The following is a 26,049-nucleotide window of genomic DNA, read 5'->3' on the forward strand; positions in this document are numbered from 1 at the left end:
TGCAGTGCTCCTATATACATGATACCTGCTAAGGTCTAATGCTGGTTTGTAAGTTTATCATGCCAGTTTGGGCTGATCTGCTGGGTTTTGAATAACTTCTCCGCTAAGACTCAAATTGCTCTCAAATGTATTTCAGTTCAGGTTATTACTGACTAATAAAAAGCAAAGATTATGCAAAACCTAGCGGTACAGAAAATGTACTACAAAAATTCCAAGACTTCTGAAATACAGTTTGCAAGGAGACTAACTCTCATTTCTATATTTTCAGGAGCATGCTGACTACATCCAAATGCATCTTCTCTCACACGGTGGCTGGAAACAAGTAAAGCTAGAGATGGGGATGAGAGCGTGCTTCCCATCCATTCAGACCATTACAGAAAATGCCAACAGCCTCACACTTCTAGCACACCACTGGTTCCACCAGAAAACTCCCTGATCTCTAAGCCTTAGTTGTGCCACAGCTGCAGGGAGGATATGGACTATCATCAGCAGAAGGACCTGTTAGCATGACAAAGTTCTGAACATGCATCCCCTGGAAGTCATCTGAGAAAATGGATTTTGAATGTTGAATAGACTCTGGTACCATTTGCTTTTTAATGGATGTCACACCAGTCATGGCCCCCTGGACACATGCTGCATGGCCTCCCTGGGACTATACGGGCCGTGAGAGCCGTCTCAGAGCTGCCACACAGGAAACAGGCTCAGAGCCCCATCTTGCTATGCTGCCCTGCTGGTAGGAGCAGTAGGGGGAGGGGCAGCCAAGCAAAAGCCTGAGGTCCAAAGGCTAACCCCTAGCATGCCAGATGAACCCTGCAGGCCACCAGTTGGATAGCCCTGCATTACATCTTCCACCCTTCTAATCTCTTTCTCCCCTTTCTGCCTGCTCTTCTCCCTTTCTACTCCCCTTCCCCTCCCCTCCCTGCCATATGGTTCTATCACTGCTGAATTATATATCCAAAGTTAGACTACAGTCTCTTCAGAATGAGGCCTACTTCTTCAATTTGTCTTGTACATTTTAAATAATGCTAATAATCCTCCCCCACCCCCAGCTCTGGAGGGAGCTTTTGTACACACAAAAAAAACACCAACTAGAGCATGGAGGGAAGTAGTATTTCACATGGTAGTAGTTTTCATTACATTCCTCCATTTCTGTCTCACTGCATAAGAACCTGAAAAAAGAAAGGGCAAGAGAGCTGTGTCCTAAATAATAATTCTGATTTTGCCACAAAGTGGGGTGTAACATGTGGAGGTGGAACACTCTTCTTACTGGAGGATGCAACAGATCTTGTATTCCCAACTTTCTCTGAAAAACGTTCCTCACTGGCCCTGGGGCCAGCAGGAAATCTTTATTACTTCTGCTGCATATATCTTGTATCTGATCTGAATACACATTCAGCACTTTGAAGAACTAGTTTTCTTTCTTTAAATCAAGCAGTGCAGGCACATGCAAAAAAGACTGAAAAGGTTTGCCTCTTAGCTTTCAACCATAGTTTCAAGAATGCACATACCTGTGCTCTCCTGCATATGTTGTATATGCAAGCTTTGATGCATATCCTCAGTTTGCATGTCATATAGGTAAGCACCCCTGCAAACTGAGGACTGTACGTAGCAAATCAGAAGCTAAGTGCATAAGCATATTTTTGTGGAGGTGCCCTTGCAAATCTTCCCTGTAACCAGTTTAACCTGCCAGTTCAAATGGATCTCTTCAACAGCGAGCAAAATGAGTTCACAGGATCTTTTTCCACTTCTAGCAGTGGTAGCTTAAGGTGGACAAGTAGGAATGATCTGGTCTTATTCCCTGCACAAACCTGTCCTTGACTGCAGTTCTATTTTTTTAAATAGACGAGAAAAAGACACTATTATAGCTTCTACAACATAACCTCTCTACAGGTTTAAATTGTTGCTTAAGTGTTCCTGCAAGATGGTCTCAGAGGAGATTCATTCGCTCTGCAAACCTAATTGTTTGCTCCTTCTCTAAGCCTCTTCATACTATACCAACCTTCAGGGGATCTTCTCAAAGAATGGGAGCTGTTGACAGTTCTGACACTTCAGGGCTTTATTATGACATAACGAGCACTGGTACTACAGAGTAGTGCGGGATTGCTTTGTAGTTTATAGGAGAAAATATAATTGTCCCCTCACCTGGGAATTGCACTGATTCTTTGACTCTGTGTCAATGGCAAAGAGCTTCTCAATTACTTCAATATTAAGATCTTCATCTAAGGAACTGTAATAGTCTCCTGGGCTGCTTGGCTGCACAGGAATAAAAAAAACCTGTGAGAAAAAGTTAGATGACCTATGCATTTGACGCGATGCAGAGTCGCAGGGTGCACAGTGCCGTACAAAAATGAATGTCGGCTCTAACAGGTAGCTAGCAAGTTGGGGCCTGTTGTGTTCTCACAGCTGTAAACACACCCTTCTCCAACAGAAAATTAGTTTCTTCATGAAGAAATGGTGAAAACATTTACAGTAAATAACTAGTAAAAGCAGTCAACCATTTGGATAGGAAGTGACCAGGGTAGAAAGGCACAGAATATAAACCTAAACTTAAGCATGGTTCCTGTTCTGTTTTTCTCTTGAGGCTCCAGCTCCAGTTTTTATCAGCCTAAGTTAATGGGGCATCACCTCATAATGGCCTGCTATGCTAGTGCTTTCCAGTTTTGGGGAGCAATTGTGCCTTTTAATTAAACTAAGTACCACCTGTCACAGAACTGTGCACAGTCCAGCTAGTTTTGAGTAAATGAAGCTGGTGTTGTGTTAGATAAGCAAATTGGTGGAAGGCATCAGACATTCAGTGAAACCCAGCACAGAAGCTTGTTTTTTTTTCCATAAGGAGAGAAAATCCATGTTGTTAGCTTTGAAAGCAAGGAACTACCAAAACGAATAGGTCTATTAGTGTTTGGAAATCATGAACAAAGGCTACAGCTTTTAACTAATGTACAAAAGAAGATAGGTGGTGATGTTCTGGGGTTTTTGATAGTAGCTAAACCATGTAAAACAACACTTATACAGGCCATCAGCAACTATTAGTGCTATCATGTTCTAGCAGCTGTTTGTAATGACAGAAAACTAGTGAGGGTGGCTGGAAGAATTCAAAGTGAAATTTTAGTCTCCCATTTAATATATCATCTACTGTTCTTAAGATGTATATAATATAATCTTAAGATGTATGCATATAAAGGTGCCTTATTCATTTCCTAATCAATAACAGGCTTATTTTATATATTTATATGTAATGCAGTATAAAAAACATTCAACTCTATGTATTTATTTGCACTGCAGCTTGAAGATAAATATTTAACTCTTTAAATGCTTTTCTTACCGTGGAACAGCTGCTGTTGCTACTTGCGCTTGGAGTACTGCTGCCAGGAGCAACCTGTGGCATTGTAAACGATGGTATGGTCAAATTTTCACTTTGGGAGGCATGACTCTTCACTTCCACTGGCCACTGTTTGTTTGGAGGCAAAACTGCCTTGTTGTAGGTAGAGGTTTCCTCAAATGTTTGTGGCCCTGCATAGACATTAACAAGTTTAACACTTCTTTCAGCATAGCAATTCTGCAATGACACAATTGCAGCTGTGCCTGCTGCAGGGATATCAAGGCTATACATATTTAAGGTTTTGGCATGAATTAAGAAAAACAAATAAGCCTGATTCTGACCTTACTCTTAGAAATTTTAGACTGGTATGAATCCCTGACTCTATTCGTGTCACTCCCAATTTAAGCACAAAAAGGAGCAGGATCCAACCCATTGTATTTCCTGTTCTTTGTGGCAAGTGCCATGTGGCTATTTTTATTGTGCCCCAATTGACTGTACAATACTAACCAAAATCCAGAGAAATGATGGCATCGCCTGGGGTTGGTGCCAACTGAGCAAGTTCCTCTGGTTCTTCCTTCAATTTGGTGAACAGGAAGTCACTCTTTTCGGTCAGTGGGACCCCATTATCAAAAATAGTATTCATTGTCAGTAGGTGGGGTTTAAAAAGAGATTCTGTCTGGTCCATTGAGAACACAATATCATTCTTCTCAATTTCACTAACAAAGTAATTACATGAGTTAGGCATTTTGCAATTGAACAAAATCAGTGTAGAGACACGCTGTTACATTTGAAAGGTAAAGCCCCAAAATTCCACTCGAGATACCCAGACATGGTCCTAGAGTTGCCAGGCCCCCTTAACTTCATATGAAATGAGGGGACTGTTCTGTATTTCTGGGGAAAAACGTTGTTCTGGTTTTACAGCTTCTGTAGTTAGGTCATAGTGTTGTTGTGACCCACTGTAGTTTTAAATGAGTAAAGACTACAGCTTTTGGCTTAGTCTATCATTACAATATTTGATTTTTACCAAGCAAAGATTATTCTATAATCCTGATTTTGCTAAGGAAAACTGTTTCTTTCTCATGAGATGAGCAATGAGGACAAAAGCTAGTCTTAACCCCTTGGGCATAATAATAGCAAAAGAGCAAATATTGGCAGACTTGTTTTTACAGTAAAATGTTTTTCATGGACATTTATATTCTGTCCTACAGACCAAATAAAAGCCTTAGGTGCCTATATTTAGATACATTTTATATGAATGGGTGTGCTGTTTTTTAACCAATGTCAGTGATATTTGTATGTTGTTTGGTAGAATTGGTCCCTACAAAAATTCAGCCAGCTGCCACGATAGCATAAAAGTTCTCAAGAGCTATGGATTTTGAGGAAGCGTACTGCGATTCCTGAAAGCTTGCCAATGTCTACAGTTGGTCCAATAAAAGATATCGTCCAGAAGAATTCTTGCCTGCGGATTCAATGCAACTTACCTCAGTACATAGTTGACACAGATAATACACTGAGGCTGTAGATTGCGGGAATTGTAAATGACAGTTCCTTGGGTCTCCAGCCATACATATCCACCATGTTTTGCAAGCATACGATACTGGCCAGTTACTACTTGACCTTTTGCACACACTGGCAAATGAGAAAAAAAAACCATAAATAATGCAGCAGTATTTATAAGAAAGTAGTATATTAATGCAACACTTTTAAACCAGTAAAATTGCTTTTGAGTTTGTCATGTACAACAATAGCAATGGAGTTAGCCATTTTAAGTCTGATTTTTTTTTTTTTCCCCTTGAACAAATGTAGTAAGTTTTTCAAAAGCAGCCATGGATTCTGGGTCATCCCTTGAGATGCCTGCAATCTGATATTTGGAGATGGTGAGCACTAAAATGGGAACTCATGAACATCAGGTCCTACATGTCTCAATGGCCCTTGCCGTATGGGATACTTAGTACATGTTAAATCTCTGTGGTATTAAAGTTAGAACATGTTCTAAGCAGTCACACGCTAATGTTTACTACGATCTCTAATATGCACAGCTCTCTAATTGTCAGACCCAGAACCAACACTGCACGGGAGTCTTGAACGGGTGGTGCTGGGGCCAACAATCAGCTGACTGTCCATCTCAGCCCAAGGACCCCCTGGGGCTCTGGACACCCAGCTTTACATGTGATCCTGAAAGAAACTGAAAAGTCAAAGACACAGAATCCATCCTCCTGCCATTGTGGCTTTCCACTCTTTCCATTTTGCCTTTCCCCTCTTTCCGTCTGCCAGTTCCATTTTTATTTAGACTTCTTTGAATACAGGAGCCTAATTTTAAGTTCTCGTTTAAAAAAAAAATAGATCTTGGCTTAAATGAACATTTTTTCCTTTCCTGGTGTCCTGGAATCATGAGTATATGACATCAATATTCCAGATGGGTTTTGTTATTAATGGGTGCCTGTATATGAGACATTTACTGTGCAGTTGACTAATTAGCTATGCATTAAACATCTCAACATCTACACATGCCCCTATTAAGCTGAAGTAAACTAATTTACTATGCAGCAGGACAGCGTCTATATTTACAAGTGCTATCCTACTGTAGAGTAAAAAGCTCCACAGTAGCACGTGTAGTAGGGGCTGCCCAGCTGGCTGGGGTATGGGTGCTTCAGTGCGGGGACTGCCTGCTGGCTTGTCCTGCACTTAATTTCCCTCATGCCCCATGCCGGCCCCTCCACAGCGTATTGAGCTTGAAGCTGGTAGGCTGACCCCTGGGGCCCACTGCCAGCTAGGGCTGCTCCGCCTGGGCTTTGTGTATTGTGGCTGAATAAACTGTGGAGCTTATTGCTCCAGAGTTAATTGCTCCCAGGCACATGTTCAAATGGCACACCTGGGAGCAATAAGCTCCGCAGTTTATTCAGGCACTGTAATTGCACATGTAGATACACCCAAAGAAAACAACATATGATATGGTGTTGCTTTAAAACCCGTGTCATTATAGTAGCATGAAGTTGGGGGGAGGGGAGGAAAAAAAAACTTTCTAAAAAGCAGTTAAAGTGAGATAGTGAAGAATTATCAATGGTGGGTTTTTTTGTTTCATACAGAAAATGGAGAGTTCAACTATTCTGCTTTCCTGGCTGCTTCAACTGTGCAATTGTTATTCCTCCGTAATAGTGCTTCTTTGCCTACTAATTTCAAGCAAAGAATAAAAGTCAAGTAATACTAACAGGACAACGTAATACTTTCATTCAACAGCTGGAATTACGGAAGACAGAATTAATTTTTGCATACCAGCACACTGCTCAAAAGGTGTTGTTCAGGTTTACAGTTTCATGTTTAACAGATTAAAACCCAAATGACACACATAGTTGGAGGTGTGTACGATATTTCAGTGTAGAGTCCTTGACAGCTGAGAAGCTAAGGTTTTAGGAAGCTCTTTTTGATATGAAACTTCTTTTCCTCAAAACAGCTAATACGAACTCTCTCTCTCGCACTCTCTCATTCAAGTGAAAGTGTTTTTATCCTAATTGACAGCTGTTTCTATGTTAATGCAATACTAGGGCCTGAGTGTGTTACTCATATTTGCAATAAATGAGTGCTTACCCAAGTCAGTCACTGAAACCAGCAGTGCTGCTAAGTGCTCTCCTGTGGGAGTTTATACAATCAAGCCCTTAATGAACATTCTGGCAAATTTCCCCTTTAAGTTTCTTTTACTGGAACAACACTCTTGCTATTGAACTAGGTCATTAAAAGTAGCATCCCTTTATGGTAACTTGACCATGGGAACAGTCATTTCATTCTACATCCTCTTCACAGGTACGTTGCCTGTGTACTGGACCACTGCGGAAGCTACTAAAATAAGCGGAAGCTCTAACTGCATAAAAACCATGGAGCTGGGCACTTTAATTTTGTGGGGGGAAAAATCAGGGTAATTTCTACACTGTTTATTCTCCTCTCTTTGAAGTTTCTTTCCAAAATGTATTTCACCATCCTTTCTTTAACTTAGACTTTTTTATTTAGATAAAATACAAGATTATCATTTTTTATTAAATACTTGTATGAAACAAAATCAAAAGGCTTTTATTTCAGTGTGTTTTAGTGACTGTGTTCTGCTCTGCTGTGAAACATAATTATGTGGTTTCCTGATCATCAGCTCACCAGTAAGAGTCATAATAAGGCGCCTGTTACATTACAGAAAAGCTTTTTACTATCTTAATCTTATTTTTGTTTTCAAAGCACATTGTGTTCTGATACAACAAAGCATGGCAGAACACCTTCCTTGGAGTAACACTATAAATTACTAATGCACTTGTGAATGCTGTCTTTCAGTGATCTGTGCATGTTAAGTCTCAGACTTCCAAGCTGTTAGGAAGTTAAAATTTTTTACACACTTTTATTTTGTATGTGTATTACCAGAATTTTACAGCTTCATGGCATTGGTAGCAGGAATTATATCATCATATTTAGTCACCCACAGATATATCTCTTTATGCTCAGTTACTTTGTTTTGCTTTTAATTGCTTGTTCATTTTCACTGCTAATATACATTTGAAATAGATAAAAAATATGAAGTTGTCAAACTTCTCCTATGTGCTTCCTATTGACATGTCCCAGATGGCCAGATCCAGCTCCCATTGAAATCAGTGGCAAAGATCCTACTGGATTTAATGGGAACAGGACCAGACCCTAAATGGAAACAGTTATAGAATATTAATTGCTTAGTTGGAAAGCATAGCTCTGCGGTGAAGCCTCTGTGCACATTTATGTAGTATGACAAAGATTTTCATCTCCTCCTCACACAATTTGTAAAGATTGGGTATGCTAACCACTGCCAAATTAAATTCTAACCTTGCATTTGATGACAACCAGTTAAGTCTTTCATACTGTATAAAAGCTATACTTGCAGCCAAGAATTTGAACAGTACTATAGTTTATTTCAGCAAAGGGTCGTTACCTCATCTCAAAACAGCATTACACTATTATAAATGTGCAACAAGTGTGTTGAGTGTTATTCACTGACCAATACATTCAGGGAACAGTTCTATGTCTATCTGAAAGACTCATTTTATCTGTTTGTTCAACCTTCAGATTTTTCCTTCCCTATCACCCATTCACTTGGCTTTTGTGTGTAATGGCAGATTACCTTATGAAAAGCAAATCCTGTTGTTGAACTTGATTATTTTTCCTTGTAACACTAAATTGCTGGCACTGATGTATTCATAATCAACATATATATTGTAGTGTAGAATATGTTTACTTTAGATGAAATATTTAGGCTAAATAAAAGATGAATATTTAATATATTTAGTATGGAGTATTATTTTCCTCTGCATTTTGAATTGTTTGTGCCTATGCTTTGAGAAGGATTTTGTTAATCAGAGATTACTATGGCTGTGAGTTTTCTCAGTAAGTAAAATTACTTGAAGTGTGTGAACTTATTTGTACTTATAAAATTATGAATTAATACTATCCATTTTAAATCTATTATGCTATTAGTGTTTAGTAACTCAAGGTGTATGAAGTCACAGAACACAACTTCTGAATATTCGCTCAGGCTCTCAAATGGATTCCTTGTTCAACTAGACCAGTGATTCCCAAACAGGGTGCTGTGGCACTCTGGGGTGCCATGACAGCTTTGAAGGGTGCTGCAGGTAAAGAGGAGATGAACAAGATAAATGCAGGCTCCAGTGAGGAGATAAATGCAGGTTTTTCTCTGTCAGCCACTCCTCCTGTTCCCCTGCCAGTTGCTCCCCCTGTTAATTGGCCCCTCTTTAAGCAGGTACGCACTATAATACATAATTTTGTTTTTGAAATGGTGTGCCACTCAATTCACAAAAGTTATGGAGGGGTGCCTCAAGTCCAAAAAGGTTTGAGAACCACTGAACTGAAACTTGCTGGTGCCCTGATGGCTAGTCAACACTGGTTTGATATGTGCCATTCTTCTTCTTCCTTCTGTGTGCTCATAATGGCTAGGGACAGACATTCAAAAAGCCTGAGCCTGAATTGATTCAATCTTTGCAGATTAGTCTAACCTGGCTAAGCCAAATCAGTTTGTCACCGGACAGACATCCTAGAAATGCAGGTACATGCCTGCAGCGGCTCAGGCTAGAAACTGGGGGGGTGCTAGGGCAGCAGTCCCTTCACTTCCACAGGCTGATCTGACGGGGGGCAAGGCCAGGCCCCAGCAGGACACACTGATTTATTCTCCCCTCTCCTAAGGAGCCCAGCAGGGAATGTTTATCACCCCTAACTCAGTGTTTATCAACCCATTAAGAAAACAAAGCCTCTCTCCATTAACTAAGGGAGCTCTTCTTAAACAGTTCTTCCAAGGAACAACATTAAGCTACCTGTTGATTAGCTCCGAAGAGCCTGTCTGGCTGTTGTCTCCCACAGCACAGACCATAGCCAGCATGTGGTCTGCAGGCTAATGCTGAGGTGTCTGCATAAGGCAGAGGGGAGGGGGGAATAATCCCTGCTTAACAGGGAAAAGCCAGGCAGACGCTCTGTCGCTGCAAGTCTCTGCTGCAGCTCTGACTGGGGAACAGAGGGGAGGGGCCAGCCCTGCTGTGGAGCAGAGAGCCCCGCCCAGCCAGGAGAGCATGCCTGGATGCTGGGGGTGTCTGGTTTATCTTAAACCATCAAGGGGTCTGGGACAGACATTGCATAAACTGGTTTGACCCAAATCAGTTAAGTCTGATACTACATTCAACCAGGTTTATCTCAAACTGGTTTTAGACATTTTCAAACTGGTTTATGTGCACTTTCCCTAGCCAATAAGACTTACTGCCATGGTAGAAGTTCTAGGAAGTAATTTGTCTGACAGTGAGTCTACTGGACCAAATTCTCTCGTGATTTAAACTGACACTCTATTGAGGTCAGTGGAATTGCACTAATTTACATGTCTCGAGCATTTGCCGCCCCCCCTCCCCCAGTAGCAAAAGGTAGGTTGCACCCTACCTCCTCACACATCTTCAGATGCTGTGAGGTGAGTCTTAGTATTAAAGGGCCTGATCTGTTACCAACATTTGTTACTGACATAATGCCCACTGCTGTGAGCAGCTCTCTGTTGTTTCAAGAGTACTACTTTTGTTAATCACCTCTCTGGGTTTATCATTGATTTCAGTGCATTTCTGAACCAGCACCAATGTCCAGCAGCACAGACTCGGAGGATGAGGTCCTATTTTGAGGGTTTCCATGGCGCATGTGCTGGCCCTGTGTATGAGAGAAACCTAATGCTGCAAAGGCAAGAAGCACAGGCTCCATGGCTGCCTAGCCAAGGACGTTAATGGAGCCTCTGCAGACCAAGTTTGACTGAACAGAGCCCTAAATAATTAATTACAAACATGGACTCCTTCCCGCTCTCTCACATTACCAAACAAAGAAGCTGCCAATGCTCATTTTATTTCCTCTCTGGCCTTGTTTCAAAAATAACTGGCCTATGGCTGTTATTTTGGTATGTTGATCTATGGGACTTAAAAATGACTTAATGCAGCATACCCACTGATTGCTTGTGATGACTCTTAGACAAATATACACGGGTTGCTTGAGCAGAGACAATATCGTTAATTGCTCCTTGCTATAAAAGACCTAGATTGCTTTGGGGAAAACTAGATTGTAACAAACACCAAGTCAGTTAATGGAGAGCTGTCTGAGAACAAATTGAACTGCTCCTGGAAACACTGATTCATACCAACAATGCTCTGCAACACAGATGACTGTTTTTCCTGCCAAACATTTGGATTCTTATCTCACTGGGGATGTTAAGGTCTAGCACCGCTAGCTTTGGGGCTGAGGCAAATCCCCACTTATGGTCATGCAGTTGCCTGCTGTTGTTAATTCATGTGTTCTCACTGCTATAAGTTAAAACCTGCTCTGAAAGGGTCACAGAAAAAGCTGATTATCTATTAGTGGATGCCACAACAACCATAATATTGCTGAGCCTTTCCTCAGAAATGCATTTGAAAGACGCATATAAGACCTTCGTTATATGCTTATGAAATTCTTATTCCAACTCACAGTAAGACTGTCACAGAAACTGTATATTAGTCTGTTGCACTGTTTTTGGAAGCTAGTGCTGAAGATCACTCTGAAGAGGGGAAAGGAATCTTGAAAATCTGAAGTGCACATAGGATAGAGAAGAAATGTTGTGGTTAATTTATTCTAGGGGTTATTTTTATATTGCAAAGATGGCAATTATTACCTACAACAGAGAACTCAGAGAGACTTATGTAATAGCTTGATTATAACTGTATGTATTTTGGGTCATTAATATGCATTTCCTTATGGAAACCATTAACTTGGATTGAATTTAGTTTTCCAAAATGCATTCATGTGGTTAAATTACACGTGATACTCTTTGAAAAAACCCATTATGTCAATTTTTCCCTATATGGTGCCAACAGTTGTAGTATGTTGGACAGTCTCTATAATACGTGAGTTTGACAGATCCTGTGAACTGCTGTGAAATTGTTATAGTAGTGAATGTCTGTTTGGGCTGGATCCAGAAAGGGACTCAAGCATCACATTACTGAGCATCACAATGCTTTGGCTACACCAATCTGAGTTGAGCGGGAGGGGAGAAGCAGACACCACAGAACACTAGTTTGTGTGGATTCCACACTGAGCAGGCAGCTGCTGCAACTACCCACCAGGAAGCACTAAAGAGAGGAATGTGTCTTAAATCTTGCTCCTTTCTAGGAGTTAGAATTAGGTTGGAATTCACATCCCAAAACCTGCTCCTGGACTTTTAAGTTCAGTCTTTCAGCAACGGAGCTAGGGTTACTCCTTTTTCAAAATGGGAAAGCAGCACCAGGAAAAGGATGGGGGAGGGAGTGTTACATGCACCTCTTGTAGTTAATAATTCGGTTGCTGGATCCATAATTTGGATTTTAGATCCTCCTGACTGTAGGGAATTAGAATGAGTCACTCACCTCCCAAGACAGTGCTTTAGCCACCTGACTGTTAGCTCTCCCTTCATTTACAGTCACACTATTGTGTGAAAAAAGCAAGATTCACTGGGCCAAAGAGAAGGAACATGGCACTGTTGCTATGTGATTTAGGGTGTTCATCTGGGCAAGAGGATATCTGGATTGTAAGCCCTACTCCAGGAATGCATTTTACATGAAAGAGTTATGAGATGAAATGACTTGGAAACCACATATGCAAGGAGAACTTAATCGTGTGCGTTCCAATAGGCATTATCTGAATACTGATTGCCTTCCTTCATTACCCCATTATATTAGGTACTCTGGGGAGATTTTCACAATCTATCTTAATTGGAATTAATCTAAATAAAACTATTTTCCCTTACCTGCTTCTTTTGGTCGGGACAGATAAAGGATAGCAAGAGAAACATTGAGGAAGACACCTGAATAATAGGCTTTTTCTGTTCTATTAGATAACTTGTCAAAGACATATCCCTGTGGCATGCCACTATTCACTTCTTGCCATGTCACAACTTGACCACTTATTCCTTCTTATTGTTTCCCAGCTCATACCCAGTGTTTCAGCTTCTCGGATGGACCTTGTGGCATCAATTCATTTAGAGAAACAAAGGCCATGTCTTACAAATAAATACCCTAAAAATGAAGATTAACAATAATGACAGTGCTATCCATCTCTATGCAAAGGCCAGCACTAGGCCTCAAAATAGTTTAAAGGGATGCAAAGATCTTTTGCTAGCTATCTGTACAGAGATGAGTTTCATCCTCATAGAATATATGCAGAATAAAAAAGCAGCAACAATGTGCAATTAATCAAGGTTCAAGTTAGCATGACTTACAGTTCTGATGGCTTTTGGTCATACTTTCTGAGTCCAGGGCATGATAAAACTCATATGCTGAACGGCCCAGCAGTTCTTCTGGGTGGTATCCAATCAATTCAGTAATTCTTGATTAAGGGAAAAGATACTTTTATTAGACTTTCCCCAACTCCACAGGCCTATGTATTAAATGCAGCTATTAGTTTAAGTTTTTGGCAAGGGACAGGGGTGTAGGTTGAAGCTGTGTTGGTCTAAGGACATATGCACACAAAGTTCTTTGGGTAAATCTGATATCTTTTATTAGACCAAATTAAATAGTTGGAAATAGTTGGTGTGCTCTTCCTGGCTGGAATGAAAAGTAAAGAAGCCAGAGGCTGGGCTGGTATGCATACAAGACAGGTAGTCAGTGAAAATGTAGATTGAAGAATCAATGGGTGAGAGACAGGCTGGGAGGTGGGGTGGGGAGAGAGAAGGGGGATGAATAGTGGAGAGATACCTGGGGAGTCGGATGTCAGGCAGGTTATAATGTGTCATAAAGCCAATATCTATATTCAGTCCATGATTTTTAGTATCCAGGAGGTTGATGAAGTAGAGTTCATAGGCTCGTCTCTGGGAAGTGTTTTGTAAGTTTTGTTTGAGGATCAGGACTGAGAGATTGGAGAGAGAGTGGTTTTCTTGTGAGAAATGTGCCCCTACAGGCAATTGGGTATTCCTGTCTTTGATAGATTTCCATCAGGGCCCTGATGGAAAATACGTAGGAGAGACCAAACAACAACTGCACACCAGAATGAACGCACACCGGAAATCTATCAAAGACAGAAATACCCAAGTACCGGTGGGGGCACATTTCTCACAAGAAAACCACTCTTTCTCCAATCTCTCAGTCCTGATCCTCAAACGAAACTTACAAAACACTTCTCAGAGACGAGCCTATGAACTCCACTTCATCAACCTCCTGGATACTAAAAATCATGGACTGAATATAGACATTAGATTTATGACACATTATAACCTGCCTGACATCTGACTCCCCTGGTATCTCTCCACTATTCACCCCCCCCTCCGCCCCCAGCCTGTGTCTCACCCATTGACTCCTCAGTCTATAACTTCAGTGACTGCCTGTCCTGTATGCAGACCAGCCCAGGCTCTGGCTTCTTTACTTTTCATTCCATCCAGGAAGAGCACACCCCAACTGCAGGAACTTCCTTAGCCTGACAAAGGGCTTTTAAACCTGAAAGCTTGGTTAATAATTTTTTTTCAACTATTTAAGTGATCTAATAAAAGATCACCAAAAGAACCTTGTCTGCCTTTGGCAAAAGACAGATATTCAAAAAGCCTGAGCGTGAACTGATTCAATCTTTGCAGGTTAGTCTAACCTGGCTAGGCTAAATCAGTTTGCAGCAGACAGACATCCCAGAAATGCAGGCATATCGCTGCAGTGGCTCAGACTAGAAAACGGGGGGTGCAAGAGTAGCCCTCCCTTCCCTTCCACAGGGCTAATCTGAGCAGGGGCATCTCCAGGCCTCCTGAGCAGCCCAGCAGGGAATGTTTATCACCCCTAATTCAGTGTTTATCAGCCCATTAAAAAAACAATGGAGGGACACTAACAGCTATCTGTAGATTCTGCGTCTGTCCCATATGCAACAGCTCTGAGGTAGTCAGTATGAGGTCTGCAAGCTAATGCTGAGAGGTGTCTGTGAGGATGGGGGAATGCCTGCTTAGCAGAGTGGGGAGGGGAGGTGGGGAGTAGAAGCCAGGCAGAATCATACAGGAGCTGCAGCCAGGGAGCAGAGGGAGGGGCCAGCCCTGCTGTGGAGCAGAGCGCTCAGCCCAGCCCAGCCCAGAGAGCATGCCGGGATGCTGTGAGTGTCTGATTTAATTTAAACCAGCAAGGGGTCTGGGACAGACATTACATAAACTGGTTTGACCCAAATCAGTTCCATCTGATAGTACATTCAACCAAGTTTATCTCAAACCAGTTTCAGCCATTGCTCAACTGGTTTATGTGCACGGAACATCTCTTCTGTTACAGGTTTAAATCAGTTTCTGATCACTTAAACTGGTTTATGTGTAATGTCTGTCCCTAGCTTTTGTGGCAAGGGAACAGAAACACAGTGTCAAAGATTACAAGCCGTACTCCCTTTGGAACATAATGGGAGCAATCTAGGATTCTTAATAATGCTCCCTTGTTACCATGCTTCTTTTTCCAGACAATTCTTAATTATTTTAATTCTAAACCACAGGCATTAAAAAACCTTATATTTTTTCCTCCAGTGGCTTAATATTAGTTGTCACTGGAAAAATCACTGATTGCAAGTTCGCAATGTTATCTACAGCTAAAGATGGCCCTGATCCTGCACTCTTGGCACACCCCACCCACTTCAAGGAAAGATAGGTATGTGCAAGAAATAAGGAGCTTTATTTGGCCTGCCCATTTCCTTTTCTGCCTATATATAATCCATATGGCTTTGGCTTTAAAACTGAAATGCATCAATGTATTAGCTCATTGCTTTTGGAATTTCATTTATCTAAACAAAACACAAAGAAAACAAACCCAACGTGAGATAGTAATATTTAAAAAACAAAATCAGCTGCTCTGCTTCTGCCATGGTATTTCTCAACAAAAATTCCAGAAATGTTTTAGCACTTGGGGGAGTAATGAGTAATCCACAAACTAAGTAGGATTTACACAAACAGAAGGAATTAGGAGATTTTTTTAGATGAATAATAATATTAAAAAAAAAACCCTTCAAAATAAGTATGCAAGCACATTATAATAATTATTTGCTGGATAGAATTTTATTCTAAATGAACAACTCTTCTAAAATTCAACATACAATGCATGCAACAATCTCATGAAAACATTAAAATTTTTTCAGGAAACCTAAAATAGATTTCAGTTAATGAGAAAGCGTTATACTGAACAGTAAGGTTGTCACACCTACAGGAAAGATTCTAAGAAGCCACTACTGGATTTTTTTTTTTGTGTGTTACCTATAATACCCTTGGGTGACAATTTCTATTCTTTAAACACACTGCAGTAAAACTGGGAAACTAACACAACAACAAAGAACAAGTGGCTAACCCCTAGGTTGAAATAAACCTTACAAACCCAGGAAATGCGGACTTAAAATGAACGGTCAGCCTCTCCTGGCATCCAGCACGTAAATGCCATTATCATTAATCTGAACAAGTCTATTCTATAAACCCCAGGAAGGGGTGGAACATCTTTTCAGTTACTTCTGAGCAGAAAAGATGACCTGAGCAGTGCAGATGCCAAGGCAACTTCCATTAGCTACAGTAGCTTTACAGTAATGCAACACAGTGAAGACTCAAACCCAAAGTTTTGAATACAGCATTTACAAATGCTCAGAAGGGCTTATGGCTAGTCTGTTTTCTCACTGCTCAAATGGTTCAATGCCACTAAAATGGATGCATATAAACAAGCAAAAGCCAAGTTAATCTGAATGGTAGCCATCTCCCAGCCCTCCCTCCCCCACATAGGAGAATATATAAAGTGTAGGGGTTCATGTAGCCGTGTTGGTCTAAGGACATAGGCAGACAAGGTTCCTTGGGTGAATTTGATATCTTTTATTAGACCAACCCAAATAGTTGGAGAATATTTTTGAACCCGAAAGCTTGCTTAATAAATATTCTCCAACTATTTGGGTTGGTCTAATAAAAGATATCAAATTCACCCAAGAAACCTTGGCTGCCTATATAAAGTGTATGCACTTATATATGGCTTAATAGCTGACCTGTTGAGCCACGTACTTCAGAAACAAAAACACTGCCCACACCCCTGCAGCAACTTCACTTTGCCCAAGCAACTTCTCTCTGTGCCAGATTCTGGTTACAATGTGAGGAATCTAGAGCTACACTAGTTTGAGATAATGATTTTCTCCATTATGGGAACCCCATAGAACTGGTGCTTCACAGTTTTCGTAGGAACCATGATTAGGCTAGACAGTTTGCAACCTAAGACACCCTTTGCTGCAAGAGAGCATTTTATGAATAATTTACATGATTTACATCAGTGGTAGGACAGGATCAGCCATTCATCCTGCTCTCTGAAACTGAAGTAGCCACCAGTGCACTGATTTTGTTTGTTGTAAATAACATTTCTTCAAACATATCAAAGTAACACAAGTTTGATAAACACTCAGTTTTCTATTTACTTCTTCAGTAAATTAATATATACAAGATTACCAACTTCAGACATTAGAAAACCTTTGATAAAGCTGCTCAAAAATAACAGGAGTGGCTTCAGAATCATGAGATTTCTTTAAAATACACATTTGGGATTCTTTCCTAACTGCCTTCTGCTTTCTTAACCTTTTGATTCACATTCAGGTCAACTACAACAACTACAAATATACTTGTTCTTTGCAGTGAAAGATAAGGTTCTTATGTAGTCATTTTTTTGAAGCCCTAGCTTTTGAAAATAAATACTGAAAGAATCCCAAGAAAATTGTGAAAGTTGGCAACACTGGAAGTAAGTTCTGTAAACAAAGAAAAGAATCAAATCAGTGGAGATGTGCCGATATAACTGGCTACAAAATATGGCTAAAAGCACTAAGTTGAGTAAATAGTCTTTAAAATCTTGATCTGTTGTCCTTCTGATTAGTTAGTGGCACAAAAATCAACACACACCAGGTAAGACTGCAACACATGACAAGAAGCAGGTTTTTATAATTCAGGGACTTTGGAATGAACCCTAGTCTATAAATGTAAATTTAGGATGGAAGGGAATAGAAATCAACTGAAACAGCAAATAAATAAATAAAATAAAATTTAAAAATCCCCCTCCCCCCCACAAACCTGAAGGACAGATATTGAACTCGGTTCCTCAGTAATAAGTGTGTTATTTTTAACTGAGTCAAGCCATGATAACCAAGATACGAACCGTCAGTGCTATAACAATACTTAAGTTTTCTTTGCAATTCAAATATGGCATTCTTAACCTCCATGCTGATTCTGTGGATTTAATCCTCTATCTCCTCTTTCAATCTGCTCCCAACTTCCTCATTATTAAATTACTGTTCTTGTCATTCCATGACACAGTACTACCACTTGTAGCATGATCCTCCTGTGAGGATGTCAGATTTAATTAGATCAAATATAATCTTGGATTTAAGGGTTGTGTCTATGGCAAGGGGCATGCCAATGTCGTTTACTAGGATCAGCAGAGTGCACAAACACTATATTAAAAAAAAGCTATTAAGATGCTGAGCATCAGAACTACACAGATGCTGTGAGGAATAAATAATACCGAACAGAGGAAATTCTAAACTCAGCCCAAGTAAGAGTGAAATAATATCCAACGATTAAAGTTTTAAAATAGCTACTTCTTTTAAATGGACTAAATCATCTGTGTGCCCTTGTTAACTAATCTGTTAATCTGTTAACACTGTGAAGCTTGATTTCACTTCTCCTTAAACACTGTTCAATATAGTGTGACTGTACTTAATTAAAATGAGAAGATTTAAACACACAATCTGTCTTTCCCCTACCAAAAAGAAGTAGAATTACATGAAGCATTTCAAGAATACCTGTAAAAAGTACTATATTTACAGCACACCACAGAAACTGCATTTCTACAACTACAGTGGAAGTGACCTTTATTTTATTTAAAGTTCCAGAACCATTTCACACACTTTTGGAGCTGATCATTTGCAAGAACTTAAAGCTCACCACAAACTGCAGTCCTTGCAGGGAGGGAAATCGGATTAGACAATTCCATGCCGTATTATGTGCCACATACAATGCCAAACGTCCTGCTAGTGCTGCATCATACACATCTCATGACTCTAAATTTACTGGTGTTTTGTGAAAGAACATTGCAGGCAGGAAAAACAGTTAAATATCATCTCTATCCAAAATGTCTGAAATTCCATACTCATTTTTGAGACAAACTCTTGATAACTCTGAATAGTTTTAACAAGAATCTCCTAGTTGTACAGAGTCCCAGATGAACATGTATAGTCTTAAATGGTACAGTAGTGAATCAGCCAATTGTAAGGCAGGAAATATGCTAATGAAAATATGATCAGAGAAGAAAAATAGAACAGAAATATAAATATTTATATGTAATGAGACCAATCAATCATTGTAAAAACTGAGTCCTGAATAAATTTCTCATTCAACTGATGGAGTGATAAAATAGCATAATTTGCTTTAGAGTAGTTTAGGACACTTGCTTTGTGTTTTCAATTAACATTTCTATTACATTCTTAAAAGGATACATAGGTGCTAATTAAGGGGATATCGGTAATTCCATCTGAGGAAGACAAGAGTGATTGAAAAGCCATTTTCCCCTTTATCTCTGTTCTATAACGTAAGTATTCTTCTGGAATTTTAATTTTGCTGGACTGCCTTCTACATTTTATGAGCTAAATTTTCTCGCAGCTACACTGACTGGGGCAGTTTCTGGACTCTGTTATTCTGCTGTAACTGATATCAGAACCTCTCAAGGCATTAGGGAGAGATACACTAGCCTTGAGGGCAGAATCTGCCTTGTTGCTGCTGTTTGAATGTGGTTTTGAGAGCTACTTTACTTTCTGCTGTAGCTCCTATTTTTAGTTATTGTCAAAATATCTTGGACTAGCAGTGGCAGGCAGCCAGCATGGATTATTTTGTGATTATGGTACAAGATGGAATATTGGTGATTTTGTTTCTGTTCTGGCACCTGTTTTCTCTTCCACTGGAGTATCATACTCCATGTTTAAGCTTTATTTACCATGTTATTCATAAAGGAAATTCCAGACATAGTAAAAGTACATTTAAAAGATGTCCCAGGCATGCAATGAGCTCAAATATTGTCCCAAACTCATGCCAAAGGCTGCCCTTCAACACCCCTGTTACCCTAACTGCAAATGTGTACCCAGTCAATTAGGTTGGGGATTCAAAGCTGGCTGGATGTGATACTAGCCACATCACTAGCCCATAGAAACTGGTGTGCTTTAAGCATGTCAGCTCAATAAACCATCTAGGTTTGACTGGGCTTTAGATCTTTTGACATATGTGTCCTTTGGTTTTGCAGCTGTATGATAAGCTGAAACAAATGCTATACTTCATTAAGCTGAACATATGATGAGAGTATTTTATTTAATTAATAAATATATTAATTTGAAGTTAATAATGACTTAGAAGCCTCTTTCATTTACTCATTTGCATTCCCAACTAAATTTTAAAACATCTTAACTATACTGACCTATGATAAATTGATTAAAAGCCCATATATAATACTATCTTGCATAATAGAGTTACTTCTGATTTATACCACCATAACTGAGAGCAGAATAAAGCCAGCTGGTTTTTGCCTTATCTTTCAAACAGACATGATGAAACCCATCGCGTGTGTGTGTGTAACAATTAATGTCCACATCAGGACTAACATTATCTGAGGTTTATTTTTCTCCTGGGAAGCTAGAATTATAAATAGAATCTAAGACTTTTATCCTAAACTAGGATGGTATATCACAGTTTTCCTCCAAAATTGCTCCAATCTAAAAAGGCAAAACAATCTCTCATCAGGCTTAGTGGTCCCCTTTCCAGCATGAAAAATGTGGGTGTAGTGATGTATATGCCAGGGAAACTAAATTAATTTTAGGGTAATGTTGTAGCCATGATGCCTCAGGAAAAAAGGCAAGAGGCAAGAATTTTTGTGAGCGACGTCTTTCATTAGGCTAGTTATATGGTAGGGAGGCATATTGTGCCTGCTTTTTTCCTCAGAGAACTGAAGGGTATAGTGGTACCTGAAAGGTCCTTTATGTCCCTCCCAACTATACAGTTAATCCAATAAAAAGATATCCCCCACAGGAACCTTTGCCTCTTGCAAATAATTTTATGGGTTTATGAAAATTTGATCCAAATGCAGATAAAAATATCATATTTATATTTTGACTTTACTATCAAGGAACATCTACATTGTGATATTTTGATCTATCCATATTTCAAGTACCTCCACTTAGAAGGGTCTACTAAGCATCACTTCCTTCATCAAAGCAGTAGAATAATTTTAATGTATACTGACTTTAGTTAAACTAATAATGTTCCCACTTCCCCCTCTTGAAAATCTGCCCCAGTGTAAATGTGTTATACAGCTGCAGTAAATTCTTCCTTGGATTATGAAAGCATCTAGCTGATCAGTACTTCCATAACGTAGCTAAAATAATCCTTCCTCTAAACCACTTATCCAAGATTGGTAGGGCAAGAGGGGATTTAAGCTTACTAAAAACAAATGGTTCAATCAGGTATTCAGCAAATACATTTTAAAATCAAGATCTTAATTTCACATGTGTACAAGTCAACCCTTCATTTTTGTGTCTATAACTCTGCTGAAACTTATCAAGACTTTTCTAACAGACACACATCCCTCCCCCCACTTCTGCCCCCAACACACACAATCTCTCTCTCTTTCTTTCACTGTACAGACGTGTGTATATTTTATCTTTCTGAAAGGACTTTGCAGGATAGCATATCATACCTTCTCATTCCAAGGAGACAAGTTTATCTTATGTCAACCTATCCTATTGTATATGGGGTTTTATGCAACAGCCATCATTGTACCAAGGTGGGGGAAACTAACACAAACCAAGATGACTTTTGTCAACAAGCTAGTTTCTGCTCCATGCCCTGAAACTTCAGTAAATTACCTAATGTTTTGTTTATTAGGTATTTTATCCTTATATTAGGTGTTAATAGGCCAAGGTTGTTTTGCCATTGGGAACCAAGACCAAAGGAGTGAGTTTTGTCGAAAGTGGTGAGGCATGCAATTATTTTTAGTTTCACCAGGATGAATTTCAGTTACAAGCATCTGCTAAGATAGCCTTGTCTCCTGCGCATATATACATCTTTCTTAAGCCAGAACATCCATTGTTCTTCTCTAGTACTGTTGTATAGGGTAGCTGAGGTGTTTCTATAGGCTTCCCATACCTAGTTTGTTGAATGCTTCAAAAATAAAGACTTTAAGCTTAACCTGGCATTCAACAGGGATCTTATGAAGCAAGCAGCATACAGTGGTGATGTGCTCTTGATAGAGGTATTGCTAAGGAAGCAAGTTGCCAAATTCAGTGCCCATTGACAGCTTCTTCAAGGTTTATGCTCTCAAGCCAAGGCATATTGGTTGCAATTATTCAGCCATGTTATTCAGAACATGTATGATCAAGACCAGGTCATCCTTGAAAATGATGGGGCACAATTTCCTAGCTAGCCACAGAAAATGTTTTTTGTGCCCAGTGCTATGATAAATTTGATAAATTCCAGTGTCAATGAGAGGTCCAAGAGAACTCCTATACTGTAAGCTATCTTGACAATCTGAGGATAAATGCCCTCAGCTAGAAGAGATATCATAACGTGACAAGCACTTCAAAGTGTTTCTGCCTGCGTACCAGAGTAAGTTCCATCTTGCATGGTGTTAGCTTCAGCCACTGTATCCTCATCCATGTGTTTCTGCTTGCCACATATGGAGACTGCTGGGCAATGGTGCTGGTGGTGTTTATGATGTGAAGAATAAACAGTTGATTGCTGTCTGTCCAGTATTGGTATCTGAATCCATTATATCTCAGTATTTATCCCATCAGCTGCAAGTAGATACTGAATTGGACAGGAGAGAGGCCTGAACCAGATGGTACTCCAAAGTTCTGTTGACACAGGAGTGGTTGCCCATTAGCACCCTACGGGTACAGTCCTCAAGAAAATAAATCAGACCATTTCAAGACATTCCTATTGACCCCTGTCAAATTTATCAGGAAGGATGAACTATCCCGTAGTTAACTATGTCAAATGCTATTAAGAAGGCTAAACCCATAATCTGTATAGAAGTTTCCCCTTATCCATTGACAAAGGAGACCATTCTTCACCGCCTTCAGCTGTCAGAAAACAAATCCTCAGATACAACTCCAAGTACTATTTAAAATGAAAAAAAAACACCCTATGAATATTTTCGTAACAGCTAAGTAGTCAATCATGGTACACTTTTTGAGGAAGAGGTACTGAGAACTGATGCTGTAGTGCATGCACACAAAGAGGATAACAGCCAAATGTAACATCATCTTCAGTGTACTTCAAAAGACCAATTTTTCTTTAGTTTATGGTTATCTCATTTCAAAATCCAAGAAAAACCTTGCTATAATATGGCTCACTGCTGGTTATCTTCTGATGCTCTGGTATCATCAGACTCTGACCCAACCATCAACATGTGGCAAAGAAAGACACTGCTGCATCACCCCACCAATATTTTGTGATGTTCCTAGTGTCCTGGAAGCTGACTGGTGCTTGAAAAATGAGTTGAACAGACACTTTTATTCAGGCACAAACTAGACAAAGAACAAACATTTTTGCTTTAGAAAATACCAGAATGCATCTACCATGGCATTCTCAAAAAACACCAAACTAACAACAAAAATGCACATTTCACTTACAAACAATTCTGGTTTTAATATTCATCACTCTTAGCAGGCTATTTCCCTTCCTTGGCTTATAATTCCAAGTGATATTTAAAACTCCAGTGACTTCTCACAGTTAAAGGATAGGGGACAAAATACTTGGGGGAAGGTAATTAAAAGTTCTATCAAGTTGGAAATATAAGTAGTGGGCTGCAAGAAATGGCATTGCAAACCAAACTACAAATAAAAAACATACATTCAGAGATTCTTAGGCAAAATCAAATCATTATGTTAATCTGACTTTCCGCCTAGCACAGGCTGTAGGATTTTATACTCTGATTATTTAATCAAATTTTAAAAAACTTTACATATCTTTCAAAATACATCCACCCTTGATTTAAATACTTTGTGAGAGAGGATATGTACAGTGGCCTAATGGCTAACTGCTACCCCAGTTAAACTGCATTACTCCAGTTCAAAACTATCTGACCTCAGCTTCCAACCACTGGCCACCTTGTCAGCTAAACTAAGCAGCCATCTGCTATTAAAAATCTTTTTTTTTGTGCATACATTTTTATGGTCTGAAATCAAGTCATCCTTTCACTTCCAAATACTCTGAGCAATAGTATTGCCAGAGCTCCTTGTGCCTTGCAGTTTCTCTTAAGGGTAAGCTCACCTAACAGAAAGCTGATTAGCAGTACTGTACCCTAAAACAAGAAAAGAACTGATTTGTTAAATGTCTGTTCAACTCCTCCAACAGCCTTCCCACAGGAAAAAAACTCCTTCAGTAATATTAATCCCAGTCTGACAAGCAACAAAGTCTCACTGGAGACCTGGCTTTTGCCTCATCTGGAAATGGCTCAGTAGGTTTAACAATCTTTCAAACTACAACTGGAATATGCCTCTTCTTCCAGTTTCCTTTCAGACTGGATTTATCTTCCTTAAGCTATATCCAGAGAAGCACCTTTAGGTGTTTCCATCCAAGTGGTGTTGTTAATAGCAGAGACTTAGGCTTAGGCACCACTCCACCTTATTTCTGGACCACAATGGAGCATACACTGAAAACAGGCACCTAGGCTTCCATGCTTGGGTTTAGCAGCTAAGTTTAGGTAGCTAGGAAGTTCTGTGGTTCAAAATGTAAGCACCAAATGAATTTAGGTGCCTAACAGCCTTGGTGGCCACTGACATAGGGCTTGTCAAACCTCTTTTTTAGACTCAGGTACCTAAAACCTACCTAGTTACTATTTTAGGTGCCAAAAATACTTCTCTGGATCTTGTTCTTTGTGACTGTGTTCACACCAGTGAGGATGTTTGTTTCCCCAGGTAGCAGCAACACACCTTCTTGTCCCCTGGGGAACGCCCATGCCATGCGCCCTCTGGGGGGGCACCAGCAGGACACAACCCTGGCGGACAGAGGGGGATCCCCCAGGGACTGGTTGCCGAGCGCACCAGCAGCATGGTGGCGGCAGCGGAAGTGCCGGCACTTCCGCCACTGATGTGCCACCAGCGGAGCCAAAATCGGGGGGGCACAAGCACTCTCCATGCACCTCTATCAACTGGAGTGCTCACTGTCAGGGGGGCACTAGCACTCTCAGGGAGGGCATGTGCCCCCCCTACATGTTGCCTATGCCCTCTGGTGCACGGCAGGTTACCCTGGGTGGGGTAGGGGAGGCTGGGGCCAGCAACTGTGCTGGTCCCAGCAGCCTTACCTGGAGTCCTGGGGGCCTCAGGGACCTGCAGCTGCAGCACTCCTGCAGCTGGGAGTACGGCCAGTAGCCGGAGCATGGCTCTGGCTGGTCAGGTTCCAGTTTTGGGTAGTGCATGCTGCTGCCACGTGCTTTGCTCTACTTTTTTTTTGGCATGGGTCTCCTGGGGTCAGAAGACACTCCTGCGCTGCAAAGTAGCTGCGCAGGGAATGCCCGCATACATAGTGTGCGGTGCTGCAGGCAGGTCTGCGGAGCCACATCCTGCATGTCCGCACTCATTTGGACGCAGCTTGTGTGTGTTTTCTCTCTGGTGCTGTATCCCCAGGTTACAGGTTCTGAAGTTTCTGACAGAATCCTTGATTGTTTTTTCTTCTTTTTTAGGTTGTTGATGTGTCAGCTTTTCAGTAAAGTTTACCCACTGCTAGACAGGAACAGCAAGCCACAAGGATTTCCTGAAGAGAAACTGATGCATTCTGTGCGTGAGGTTTCTCACTTCTCCCTTCGACCCTGCAAACATTTCACAACTAATAATATACTGTCACCTCAACAGAAGATGAACAACACACCCAAGCATAGCCCTTCTCTAAAATGTGTGTAGCCTTGCTGGAGAAACATGTCTCTTGAAATATTCTACAGAAAAATCAACCTAGAAGATGTAGCATGTCACTCCGAGCACCAGCTGTTATACAGTTAAGATAGTTTAACAAAAGTTGTCTCTGGAAAGCATCTCCTGATATTTAAGACAGGATCTGAAGCTTCAAATCACAGAGTCAATTGTGCCTGTGTTAAAAATAGTGAAAAATTAAAGGGCAAGCATTAACTCCTCCTGGTTTCATTTTTAAGCACCTATAAAATAAGTCTGGTAGACAGGCAGCTTCGTAATGTAGCAAAGAC

The 26,049-nt window shown here is 40.3% G+C and overlaps 1 protein-coding gene across 3 annotated transcripts in view; it reads right to left on the reverse strand.

Moving 5' to 3' along the window:
* EPAS1 (endothelial PAS domain protein 1) overlaps positions 1 to 26,049 on the reverse strand; it is a 58,467-nt gene that overhangs the window by 10,699 nt on the left and 21,719 nt on the right. Inside the window, exons 6-10 of one of the 3 annotated variants that reach the window (XM_025204552.1) lie at positions 13,083 to 13,189; positions 4,801 to 4,948; positions 3,827 to 4,035; positions 3,323 to 3,510; positions 2,143 to 2,253 (exon numbers count right to left, since the gene is read on the reverse strand). In XM_025204552.1, the coding sequence (XP_025060337.1) occupies positions 2,143 to 2,253; positions 3,323 to 3,510; positions 3,827 to 4,035; positions 4,801 to 4,948; positions 13,083 to 13,189 (763 nt within the window). Of the gene's footprint in view, positions 1 to 2,142; positions 2,275 to 3,322; positions 3,511 to 3,826; positions 4,036 to 4,800; positions 4,949 to 13,082; positions 13,190 to 26,049 lie in introns of all 3 variants that reach the window. The other 2 variants (XM_025204516.1, XM_025204594.1) reach the window with 2 other exon arrangements.

The sequence above is a fragment of the Alligator sinensis genome, unplaced genomic scaffold (assembly GCF_000455745.1).
Source record: "Alligator sinensis unplaced genomic scaffold, ASM45574v1 scaffold131_1, whole genome shotgun sequence".
NCBI lineage: Eukaryota > Metazoa > Chordata > Crocodylia > Alligatoridae > Alligator > Alligator sinensis.